The sequence below is a fragment of the Perognathus longimembris genome, chromosome 3, assembly GCF_023159225.1.
Source record: "Perognathus longimembris pacificus isolate PPM17 chromosome 3, ASM2315922v1, whole genome shotgun sequence".
NCBI classification, from domain to species: Eukaryota; Metazoa; Chordata; class Mammalia; order Rodentia; family Heteromyidae; genus Perognathus; species Perognathus longimembris.
In genome coordinates this window covers 53,399,912-53,412,846 of record NC_063163.1, presented here as the reverse complement: position 1 = coordinate 53,412,846, position 12,935 = coordinate 53,399,912, and the positions used below count along the sequence as shown (strand labels likewise).

At 42.3% G+C, this 12,935-nt stretch overlaps 1 protein-coding gene and 1 non-coding gene across 5 annotated transcripts in view; both read right to left on the bottom strand.

Annotated features, from left to right (window-relative positions):
• N4bp2l1 (NEDD4 binding protein 2 like 1) overlaps positions 1-12,935 on the bottom strand; it is a 34,205-nt gene that overhangs the window by 8,702 nt on the left and 12,568 nt on the right. For all 4 annotated transcript variants that reach the window (XR_007210356.1, XM_048341544.1, XM_048341546.1 and 1 more), the window contains exons 2-3: positions 1,849-1,976; positions 1,461-1,549 (exon numbers count right to left, since the gene is read on the bottom strand). Coding sequence is in view for 3 of the 4 variants with exons in the window: in XM_048341544.1 (XP_048197501.1) it covers positions 1,461-1,549; positions 1,849-1,976 (217 nt within the window). In the remaining variant the exon portion in view is untranslated. The remainder of the gene's footprint in view (positions 1-1,460; positions 1,550-1,848; positions 1,977-12,935) is intronic.
• LOC125349775 lies at positions 12,592-12,706 on the bottom strand. Its single transcript, XR_007210587.1, has one exon. It is a non-coding gene; the product is annotated as a small nucleolar RNA SNORA16B/SNORA16A family (small nucleolar RNA).

Here is a 12,935-nt window from a genome sequence, read left to right as displayed (position 1 = left end):
TAAATGAGAAGCTTTCCTCGTAAGTCCATAGGAACATGAGTAAGTTCTGGTGTACTGTTGTACAGAAGGGTGATTCAAATATGCACTATAGAAACCGGAGAAGATTTTGAATGTTCACAAAGAAAAGCTATGTGTTCCCTGAATAACCTGAGTGGATCATTTAACATTGTACACATGTGCCAGAATGTCTCACTACACTCCCTAGAGTTGTGTGATTAGTATTTGTGAATTCATGCATACACTTAAATTGTTTTTATGGCTGCCCTCCCATTCTTTGATGAATACTTCTAACTAATGAAAGATTCAACTACCATATCTTGAAATCATCCAATTCTAGTTAAAACAACAACAAAAAGACTGTGCGTGGCTAAAAAAAAAAAAAAAAGACTGAATATCCAGAAAACAAAAAGTAAAATAGGGGGCTGGGGATATGGCCTAGTGGCAAGAGTGCTTGTCTCGTATACATGAGGCCCTGGGTTCAATTCACCAGCACCACATATATAGAAAATGGCCAGAAGTGGCGCTGTGGCTCAAGTGGTAGGGTGCTAGCCTTGAGCAAAAAGAAGCCAGGGACAGTGCTCAGGCCCTGAGTCCAAGCCCCAGGACTGGCCAAAAAAAAAAAAAAAAAGTTTTAAGTTGTGCTATAATTCATCCCCCTCTTCTCTCCCCTGTTCATGTCTTACCCAAGTGGCTTCGCAATCATAAATACCCCAAAGTGGATGCTCATTTTTCTCTTACACTCAGGTATGTCCTGTAAGCAAACCTGAAGGTATGCTATTTTGCCCAAAATGTATAAAAGAAGCCTACACATAGACAGCCATAAACCCTGTGTAAGTGGAGCTGGTGACATCAGTACAGTATTCACGTCTGTTTCCCTGCACATCCTCTTCCATACCAAGAGGATATGAAGACATTGGCATAATAGATGAAAATTATGCCTGAAAAAATATCAGAATGGACAACTGAGTTGTGTATTTATATCTGTGTTCTGTTGCATTCATAGGGTTATAATGTTAATTCTGTTTTAACGTTGAAATGCTGTGCTGGCCTGGAACTCGCAGGCAGCAACAGTACCCAGAGCCAACAGCCCTGGCTGGCTAAAGGCAGGCCCACCCTAGTGTGACCCACCACCCTCTAGTCCACTCTTCCCTACAAGTTTCCATGGGTGTGCCTCTGCAAAGAAAAGAACCCATCCTGAAAAGCTGTAAAGAATTCAGACCCAGCCCGATGTACCAAAGAACAGTTTTTAAAAACTCTACTCTGAAGTGAAATTAGCATCTTGGCAAATTTCCCGTGAACATCAGAGAAAGACTAAAACATCTTTACCTGCTCCCTGTGAGAACTAAAGTTAGTCACTGTCAACTCAGGGCAGATCAGAAAGAAAAAGAGGAAAGAACACATAGTTCAACTTTCTCACAAAATGTCCACGACTGAAAATTCAGAATGATGCTTCCTCCTACCATGACTGCATAGGGCTTCATTTCCCAGGCGTGCAGGTTGGTATTATCAATTATAATGGGGGATATGCCATTCCTCATTGCTTTTCTTGCTGCAACACAACGTCATACAACAGTGAACAACATGTAACAGTCAGAGGAGGGAGAGCCTTACCCATGTTTTGTCATGTTTTGGTTACAGGATGTCCTCCTTACACAATTCAATGCCACCTGCTTCAGAACCCTTTGGGGGCCATTTTCTTTTTCCTAAGAGCTAAAGAGGTTATGCTCTGACATTCTGCTTGGGGGTGGGGGGAATGGAAACGCTCCTTCCATAAAACTTACTCATACAGAAGCAGCTAGGCTCTACGTGACACAACAATTCCCGGGAGTTCGGAAAGAAATTTGTCACCTCTTTTCTGGTTCCACTCATGGGCTTCCTCCAGGAAGTCAGGATTGAACTCATAGGCACCATCCTCCCTGAAGAAAAAATCATCCGTGCTGAAAATCAGGGCCCTGGGAAAGTCATGTTGCAATTGTCTGCAAAGTGGAGAAATGAAAGAGGAATGATTTTGGGTTTGTTTTTTTTTTTACTATATGTATGGTTGTGGTAAAAATGATTCTCTGCTTTGACAGTTGTTGAAGGCCAACTTAAAAAAGAGAAAAACTCTTTTTATAGCTGGACAGCATGGCTACTGAGGCAGGAGGGGGCCGCGAAGCAGCTGTGTGTGGTCAACACTTGAAATCAAGGACTCAGGTCACCACCACTGCCTCCTGCAGCCACTGAGACCAATGAAGATGCCACAAAGGATGAGCGGAGGGCCGGAGGCCAGGACCAGCGCTCTTTTGAGGCACCAGGACCCTCCCAGACATGCCCCTGGGTGGCACGACCCATGCTGCAGCCCTTCTCTTGGCCTCTGAACTCTCTTGTCCTGGGGAGAGTTCTCCAAGTTCTTTTCTCTGTAAGGACCCATCTGAACAACTAGTTCTTGCGGAGGTAGGATATGTGGATAAAAGTGATGCATGTGTGCGACTTTACTCAGTTACGTGGTTGTATTTTAATAACGCCTAACAAAGCCCAAGAAAAGGAAGGAGGTGAACTCAATATTCCCACATGTTCCTACTTTCTACCACTTTGGGTCTGGATCTGAAAATACTGCAGGGCGGGGAAATTATCATGCATACCTCTAACCTCTTTTTTTTTTTTTTTTTTTTGCCAGTCCTGGGGCTTGGACTCAAGGCCTGGGCACTGTCCCTGGCTTGTTTTTGTTCAAGGCTAGCACTCTGCCACTTGAGCCACAGCGCCACTTCTGGCCTTTTCTATATATGTGGTGCTGAGGAATCAAACCTAGGGCTCCATGTATGAGAGGCAAGCACTCTACCACTAGGCCATATTCCCAGCTCCCCTCTACCTCTTATAAACAAAACAGAATGGAATATTCGCTTCTTCCCAAAAAACTTTCAAGAGAAGATGCTTCAGCTTGGAATCTTGGACTGGTTTTTGGCAGAAGGTGATACCAGTCCCAGCAGTGACTGGGGAGCAAAACGGGGGGGCAGGGGGTGCAGAGCCTTCTGCCTGTAAAAGGTCGAAGCTGATGATATACAACTGGAGGGCTAGTGCACACCTTATACAACTCGCAGAACGAGCTTCTAACAGGCTCCACAGCAAATACCATGCTCACAACAAGATGGTCACAAGCTAGAAGAAAGAGACTCAAAAACCACAAGAGCAGGAAACACGAAGAGCACACCAAGCTACTTAGCTCCTATTTTTCCTTTCTGTTCTCCTTGGACAATGATCTTCATCTAGCAATACTGAGGAGTGGAGGATAGCGAGGAAACACCTGAGCAGCTCTGCCGGATCTAGGTTCTGTTCTTGACACTTCATCTATCGTGGCAGGTGACCTCACCTCTGAGAGTTTTATCTATAACATATAACTTTAAAAATCCCCATCTACTAAGCAGAGATTCTGATAGAACTCAAATGAGTTAAAGTATTATAAACGATAATTTTGTTAGTAATAACAATGAGGTCAAATTCTCAAACCCAGACTTTGACATGACATAGCAATAAAACACTGGTATGTGTATATTAAGTCATCATTCCAGGTATCATAGTGGATACAGGAAATGAAAGAAAAAAAATAAAGCAGATGGCCAGACACTGGTGGCTCATGCCTGTAATCCTAACTACTTAGGAGGCTGAGATCTGAAGATCATAGTTCAAAGTTCGCTCAGGGAAGGAAAGCCTATGAGACTCTTATCTCCAATTAACCACAGAAGTAAAAACAGAAGTAGAGCTATAGCTCAAAGCGGTAGAATGCTAGCCTTGAGCAAAAGAGCTCTGGGACAGAGCCCAAGCCCTGTGTTGAAGCCCCATAACCACCAAAAAATAAAAATAAAATAATAATAATAAATTAGAAAAATAAAGTAGATATCTAACTAACCCACAAAATAAAGCAGATGTCTAACTTACCCACATATAAGTTAGGAAAAGTAAATAAACATCTGCCAAAAATTCTTCAGAAGGCAGCACAGAGAGCTGAAAAAGCAAATTCCAAACAAAATACATTTTCATTGCTCACATGTGTGATAGTACAGAAATAATGTCAATGGACATGAGATCTTGATTTAAGTAGCAATCCAACAGTCTGCCTTGGGCAACTATAGGCCATAAGACAATATGTTAGCCTATTAATTAGAGAACTTATTAAACATTTATTAAGCATTTAACATGTGCCAAGTATGATGTGAAATGCTAAGGCACAAAGAATTCACAGGCCTCAGAGCTAGGCCCCTCTACAGCTAGCCTGGCACAGCAGAGAAAATCTATACCACAAGAGTACTGAGAGAACTTCTAGTCACAAACAAGTTCTGACAAGAAGACTTTTCCAAAGGAGACTTCTTACCTGGCTCCTTGGATTCCTGGAGGAGTTAAGAGGATGACTTGTAAGGCAGGGGATTGGAGGTGTGGCTCAGTTGGTAGAGCACTAGCCAGTGAGCAAAAGGGTCAGGGACTGAATTTGAGTCTCAGTCTGAGACTGGGAAATAAGGAAAAGGAGAAGAATGGGGCTGGGGCTGTGACTCTGTAGTGGACCCTTTGCCTAGCATTCCTGAGAATGAACTTCAATCCCAAACACATGTTAAGAGAAAAAGAAAGAAAGAAACAAAGAAACAAAGAAAGAAAGAAGAAAGAGAGGGAGGGAGGGAGGGAGGAAAGAAGGAAGGAAGGAAGGAAGGAAGGAAGGAAGGAAGGAAGGAAGGAAGGAAGCAAGGAAGGAAGGAAGGTAGGAAGGAAGGAAGGAAGGAAGGAATAGCATGAGCAACTCCATTGAAAAACAAAGAACAAAAGCACTAAGGATTTGGAATAAAAGTAGCAAATTCTATTTGTAACTGAATTCAAATGTCATTTAAAGAAATCTGGCAAAGAGGCCCAGAGAAAAACAACCAGGAAAACATAAAGAACCATATCAAAGGAGCCAATGATCATCAAAGGTGTTAAAGGCAAAAAACAAATTATAAGCCACACGCCCAACTACTCAGGAGGGTGATATTGGGAGAAACATAGATTTTAGACCAAACCAGACAAAAAGTTCATGAGAACTACACCTTCACAAAAACAAATCAATCTAGCTAGATGTGGTAGCTTGTACCTGCAGGAAGTTTAAATAGGAAGATTATGTTTCAGGCAAGACGCCATTTCAAAAGTAATCAGAGCTGCTGCATTCAATGGATTACACCTGTAAGCCTAGCTAATCAAGGGGGCTGAGATCTGAGGATCCTGGTTGGAAGCAACCCAGGCAGGAAAGTCTGTGAGACTCTTGTCTCCAATTAACCACCAAAAGACCAGAAATGGAGCTGTGTCTCAAGTGGTAGAGCACTAGTCTTGAGCAAAATAAAAACCTCAGGGACAACACTCAGACTCTGGGTTCAAGCCCCAGAACCAGCACACACAAAATTCATCATCATCATCATCATCATCATCATCATCATCATCATCAGAGCAAACTGGAGTAGCAGTGTGGCTTAAGTAGAGTACCTGCTTAGGTACAAAGCCCTGAGTTCAAAGCCTAGTTCTGTCTTTCTCCCCACCCCTCCCAAAAAAAGATAAAATAATTCCTTATAATTATCCTCATAGTTAGCAATTTAGGCTGGACTCCACTGTGCACATGTTCTAGTCTTGCCTAAATCACTTGAGCAGCTATAACCTCTGGCAATGTGATGAGGGCAGAGGATCTAAGCCTCTCACTGGCTTCTACAGGGGTGGCTGTTGCTGGCTCTGGCACCTGTGGCTTGTGGGCGGGCTAAGCCAGGCCCCTTCATAGTACTGCCAGAAGGCCTGAGCAGCCACTGCTTGGTTTCCACATCCTAGTGGTCAAAGCAAGTTGTATTGCTGACCAGCAGTGAGTGAAAATAGTTTCTACTTCTTCATGGAACTAGGAGATAGAAGGCGATATGGAAGAAGGGAGGAGAAAGGGGTCAGAATGAAACAAACACTCCATGTCTTCTGTTTGATTTCAAAGCTACTCAAACAGAAATGGCCAAGCCCTGAGTCCAAGCTGTCACCTCCCATGGGAAGTTACAAAGATAACTCGGGAAGAAAACTTAAAGGTGGCTCCAGATGCATTTTTTAGATGTGTATTTTACTCTTTTTTTCAGGTATATATATTTCACATTTATGACCACTGTAAAGTTTTAAAATTCTTTCCACCAGAATTATTTAGTCTAAATAAGCTATGTTGAGAGGAGAAATAGCTACACTGAGAGGAGAAACTGCACTGTATAACTTACCAATGAAAACTGATTCCAAAATGAATTTTTCCTGTGGTCCCAGATCTGATGTCCCTTCAAAGCCTGGTTTCATTTGCTTTCCTAGCAAGTTCATCACCCTTTGGGGTTGTTTTGTTTGGTAAACATTTTTAAAATTGAGTTTTTCTTCTCATACACATGTATTTATCTGCTTGGGTTTTCCTCTGTGGTTTGTTACTATTGGCAGGAAGTTTATTTTCTCTAATATTTCCTTCAAGAAGACTTTAAAACATAGGTTTCCAGTTCACATTTTGTTTTGTTTGATCCTATTTATTTCTAAGAAGCAAAAACAAAACGTAAGACTGCTACTCTTTGTTATTACAAATTTGGGCTTAAGAGTAAAAGTTAAATTCTCCCAGGTCACCATGGGGCAGGACCACCTTCTAGCACACTGCACTTCTGGCTGGGAGAGCCAGATTTCACCTTTGTGACCCCATGGATTCTTGTTTGTGGGTTTGTTTTGTGGGTATGATGGTCTTTCAAAAACTGGTTTTCTCTTCGCCTAAATGTTAAATTTGCATAGGCAGCCTTAACATCTTGACAATGCAGGACAATTAAAAAAAACTCCACTAGCCAACTATAAATTATATAGATTACATAGACAACCTTGAAATTCTTAAACTTAAGTGGAAGCAAATAAATACCATTTCGTCAGCTTCAGAAGATGAGAAGGGCACCCAGCACTACGGTGGTCAGGAGTCTCATGCATTAGGGAAATTGAGAGAATGAAAATAAAAGGGGAAAAAAATAGAAAGACAATTATATCTATATAGCCTTCATCTCCCCGGTCAATCCCGTTCCCAAATTTCACTTAAAATTATATGGTGACAGAAACTCAGCCTCTAATCTGGATTTCACATGCCATTCTTTTGCAATTCCTTACTGAGAACCAATAGATATTTAGGTATCTATTCAGTCACTGAGAATGTCCAACATTGCCGTAGAACTTGACATGTTTTCATGCATGTTAAGGTAGACAGGACAAGATAAACAATAACAAGCAGTCATGACCCAGCTCCCGCTGTTCCCATTATGTGACCAATCCCGTTCCATCTACTTCATCATTAACGTTCACCTACAGTTGCTTTGTTTGAATCAGGAACCAAACAGGATCTCTCCTAAGGGTGAAAACATTCTCTTACATAGCCACAAGACCATTATCCCATTAAAAAAAATACTTGAATGCATAATGTTTCACTTCACAGTTTTCTAAGATTCCCCTGATGGTCCCAAGGATTTTTTTTTTTCATTTTGTTTCAAGTATAACCATTGGTGGTTACTGTCTTGTTAATGTCTCTTCATTACATGCTGTTCTCAAAGAGTTCTGAAGGACCAGCTGAGGCATTTTGGGAAATTATAGAGGTGACACCAGGCACTTTGGATGGCACAGGACAACTTGCCCCATTACGCTGTTTGGACACTTGGCTAAAAGGGATAGTCATCTCGGCTTTTCCCATTACAAAAGCACATGATTCCCTTGTGATTCTGAGTCAGGTGTGGGCATGGCGCTGTGGGACTGACCTAAGCGTCTTGCTCTCCAGCCGCCCTGCTCTCTGCTTCTCCATTTACTGCTCTGAGCTCTACCCAAATACAGCGCTGCCTTGGGTGTCACAGAACTCTGGTTTTTCTACTCTATAGTTCCTTCTATGTTTATGAGCCAAAGTTAAAAAGTGCATTCTTTCGTGTCCCCTTTTTCATAGTCCCTACTATCATTATTCCTTTGGATGCCCAAACGGTCACAAATTCGGCTGATAGTACTTGTCAGTCTGACTCCTAGGTCTATGCTAACTTTTTAAAGATGTTATGTTTTGTTCAGGTGCTGATGGCTCATACCTGTCATCCTAGCTACTCACGAGACTGAGCTTGGAGGATTATGCTTCAAAAACAGCCCTGGCAAAAAGTCTATGAATCTGTATCTCCAATTAACCAGCAAAAAGCTAGACTGGAAGCAGGGCTCCAGTGGTAGAGCCATAGCTAAGTAAGCACCAGTTCCGGAGTTCAAGCCCCAGGACAAACATAAATATGTGTGTGTGTGTTGACGTATAACCTTATACCTGTGAAGTATATGACCATATTCACATATATTCTTATATATATGTAATATATATGGATACATATGTTCCTTTCTATCTAGCAAAGAAATATATTCACTGAAGAGATTTTTGAAACATCCAAATACAAAAAGGGAACATTCCATATTCCTTCATCTTTTTTTTTTTTTTTTTGGCAATACTAGGGATTGAACTCAGGGACTAAACTTGCTAGGCAGTCACCCTACCACTTGAGGCACACAGTCAGCTCCAGGCAGGGTGGTGCTTTCTGCCCAGGACAGCCTGGGCTGCCCTCTTCCTGCTTGGACTTCCATGTCACTGGAGATGCCAGGTACTTGTCACCTGACCCAGCCACTGGTTAAGATAGGGTCTCTCAAACCACAATCCTCCACCTGCCAAGTAGCTAGGGTTATTAGGCATGAGTCACTGACCTTTGACTTTGGTTTTTCTTTGAGATAGGGACTAGCTTTGTAACCCAGACTAGTCTTGAGTTCCCAATCCCCATGCTTTCTTACTGAATTTTAACTTCTTATTGGGTATATCAAATGCTTTCAAATTTTGTTTCAACTGGTTTCTGGTCCTATATATTCAGCTTTTCTTTTAATTTTTCTTTCTTCTTTTTTTTTTGTCAGTTGTGAGGCTTAAACTCAGGGTCTAGGCTCTGCACCTGAGCTTTTTTTTTTTTTGGCCAGTCCTGGGCCGTGAACTCAGGGCCTGAACACTGTCCCTGGCTTCTTTTTTTTTTTTTCCTCAAGGCTAGCACTCTGCCACTTGAGCCACAGCGCCACTTCTGGCCATTTTCTGTATATGTGGTGCTGAGGAATCGAACCCAGGGCCTCATGTAGACGAGGCAAGCACTCTTGCCACTAGGCCATATTCCCAGCCCGCCCCTGAGCTTTTTTACTCAAGGCTAGAACTCTACCACTTTAAACCACAGAACCACTTCCAGTTTTCTGGTGGTTAATTGGACATAAGAGTCTCGTGGACTTTTCTGACCGGCTGACTTTTGAAATGCAATCATCAGATCTCAGCCTTCTAAGTAGCTAGGATCACAAGCATTAGCCACCAGTACCTGGTTTATATTCATCTTTTATTTTTGAGTTTATACCTGTGACAGTATCTTTAGAACATCCTTTCTCACCCTGATTATGTAAATATGTCTTGTTTTATATTCCTCCTCTACCCATCTAAAATTTGTTGATGTGTAACATTAATTGAGGCTCTAACGATTTTTTCCCTACATGATTGCCTAGTTGTCCCCAACTACTAACTGAATAATTAATCAATTCCTCATTGTTTCAAAATACTGTTTTTCTAAACACTAAATGATTGTATACAATGAGGTCTATTATGTTGGAGTTTCAATTGTTGTTGCACTAGGCTTGATGTGTGGAACAGGTCTTTTACAATGTTTTCTTTTCTTGATTATATACGGTAGTTAAGACTTTTTTAAAAAAATAAAAATCTAGCAGGTGGCTTATGCTACAATCCTATCTACTCAGGAGACTGAGATCTGAGGTCAAAGCCAGCCAAGACAAAACAGTCTATGAGAGTCTTATCACCAGTGGATTAACAAAGAGCCAGAAGTGAAGCATCAATACCCAAACCCTCAGTTCTAGCCCCACTACTGGCACCTTCCTCTCTTGGTAGTTATTACAGTAACTTGACCTAAAGTGTTAAGCACTAAACAAAGAGAGCATATGCTACCTCTCTTTAACTTTGATAGCAATTTTGTGAAATAAATAATATTCCTCTTACAAGATAGATGAAGAAACTTGTACTTCTAGAGCTTAAGTCACCCCTAGATCTGAGCATCCTCTACCTCAGATCTAGAGGAGGTTTCTGTGGTGTGACTAGCTTTATGAGCTCTTAGGGATGAGAATGCACTTCCTGCTGTCTCCACATGGGAGCAGCACGCAGCCAGAGTCTAGGGTCTGTCATAGCCGGGGCCAGCACTCGCGGGGCCTCACAGTGCCTTTGCATTCGCGTTTTACAGAGCAGGAAGCAACAGGCCTGAAAACTCTAGCTTTAGAATTAAGCAACTTCCACCACATACTAAAATGGGTCCTTAGGAAATACAGAGCTGTCAATTTACAGTTTTTGCCACAGTCTTACCAGAATATGACTAGGTACTGAATTAATTTTGTATCACTTCTGAGTCTTCAACTAAAAAAAAAAAAGTTATATTTCATCTGTCATTTCTGCTTTGGTTCTATGTGTTCTCTTGCTTGTCTTATAACACTGTCTGAGTTCCTGTGTTCGGGTTATGCTTATCTGTCTCTGGAGGATTTGAATATTTACCCTTGAATAGTGCTGTTTGAGTTCCTGCATTGTACTTAGGCTTATCTCTCTCAGGAGGACTCTGAACTTCCAAAGTTTACTTTAGAATCTTTTTCAAAAAATAGATTCCTCCGGAGGCTGAGCTCTGAGGACCATCAAAGCCAGATGGTCAAGAAAGTCCATGACCAAGAGAAGGACACAGGAGGATTCTATTGTTGTCGTTACGTTTAATGTTCTAGGTGAATTTCCTTTGTTTAGTGTTTTTTGTTTTTTTTTTGCCAGTCCTGGGCCTTGAACTCAGGGCCTGAGCACTGTCCCTGGCTTCTTCCCGCTCAAGGCTAGCACTCTGCCACTTGAGCCACAGCGCCACTTCTGGCTGTTTTCTGTATATGTGGTGCTGGGGAATCGAACCTAGGGCCTCGTGTATCCAAGGCAGGCACTCTTGCCACTAGGCTATATCCCCAGCCCCTAGGTGAATTTCCTTTGGTGCACCCCATGTGGTTACTGTATATGATTTGGTACACTGGATATTGTATACATGCCTACCTGAACTAGGGAAGGGAAAGAAAAATGAAGGAGGGTGTAATAAATATGACAAGAATGTACTCAATACCTTATTATGTAACTGTACCCCCTCTGCACATCACCTTGTCAATAAAATTTAATTTTAAAAAAAGTCCATGAGACTGTTATCTCCAATGAACCATTAAAAAGCTGGAAGTGGAGCTGTGGTTCAAAGGGCAGAGTGTTAGCCTTGAACATAAAAAGTTAAGGGACAGTGCTCAGGCTCTGAGTTCAAGCCCAGAACGGGCTTACACACACACACACACACACACACACACACACACACACACACACACACAGAGACAGTCAGAGAGAGACAGAGAGACAGATAGAGAGACACTGTTGGAATGGCTTTACATTTCTTAGGTGATGAGCACTATTATAAAGCTGTCTATTAAGCACAGACCAGTGAATGATGCGGATGGATTAAAACCCTTTATGGCCCCAGAGCATCATGCTAAGCCATTAGATTTGAGTGCTACAAAAATAAGCAAATGTACCTCTGTCTTTCTCTAGTGATGCTTAGGTTGTTCATACTTTTCCCTGCCATGAATAAGTTCCATTGGCTACATTTGCACAAGTGGGTGGTCCTGGGTGTCTATCACAAGTAAGGGGGCTAGGGCAGCCGTTTCCCCCTTTTTCCTTCAGAAAGGCTTCCCTCCGACATGTTCCATGAGAGGAGTTTGCTTTTAATGTCTTGTGTTCTAGTCTAACCACCTGTAACTATGCCAGACATGTGGGAGGTAGTAAATACGTGTCAGGTATACCAATGATTCTTAAATATAATCATCTCTGCTCATAATTGTGATCATGAGAATTTACACAAATTTCAGTTTCATCCCCCTCCACCCCCCGAGCCTCGAAGTAAGAATTCTCTTTGGATCTCAGCCCTTCCTCTGGATGCTACTGGAATCAGCTGGAAGTAGTAAAGGCAGCAGTGTGAAGGCAGGAGAACCAGGCTCCTACCTCTTGTGGGAAGCCTCCTGTAAGGCCTGCTGTTGCCAACCACCACACCTGGGTGAGTCCTGCCCTGGCAGGGATAGCCTCAGTCACTGCAAGACTGTGTCACCAAGCCATGAAGGCTGAAGGCACCATTGATATATTCCTGGTCCATCCCACTGGGGATTACTCCTGCCATTATCCCCATGTTTGTAAAATCCAAAACCAGTCACCTCAACAGCCTCCGATGCCAGGTATCAGTGTGGTTCCCCTTCACAATAGCCAATGGGGGCCTCTCCTACTGCCTTGGGTGTGGACAGCACCGTTTTGCCTAGCAATGGTATAGGTCCCTCTCTTCTTTTCCCCCTCTCCCTTCTTCCCGACCACTCTCTGTCTCTGCCTGTCTCTGTCTCCGTGTGTGTGTGTGTGTGTGTGTCCAGGTTGGTTGGCTAATCCAGTCATGCCCAAACTGGAGAAGGAATCAGGCACACCTATCTTACTGCATTGTTTTCAGCTGTCCTTTCACAAAATGCCACAGGCCAATTACAGATAGCACTAGAGTGGCCATCCAGGAAAATGGCCACTTTGGGCTCTTTTGTAACTCATTTATAGGGGATGAAAGCTGTATCTTTGATGCTAGAGTTTGGGGCTTTTTGTTGTTGTTGTATTTTTGTTGTTAGTTTTTGTTGTTGTTGTTTTGTTTTGTAGTTCTTTATAGTACAAATACAAGGTAAAGGAGCTTAGACAACAATTATGTTTTTAAAAAAAACAGGAATACTTTTCTCTGCAAGGAATTGAATTTCAGAGTGGCTGTACTGTATTTTTTAAAATCCTATCTAGGGCTGGGAATGTGGCT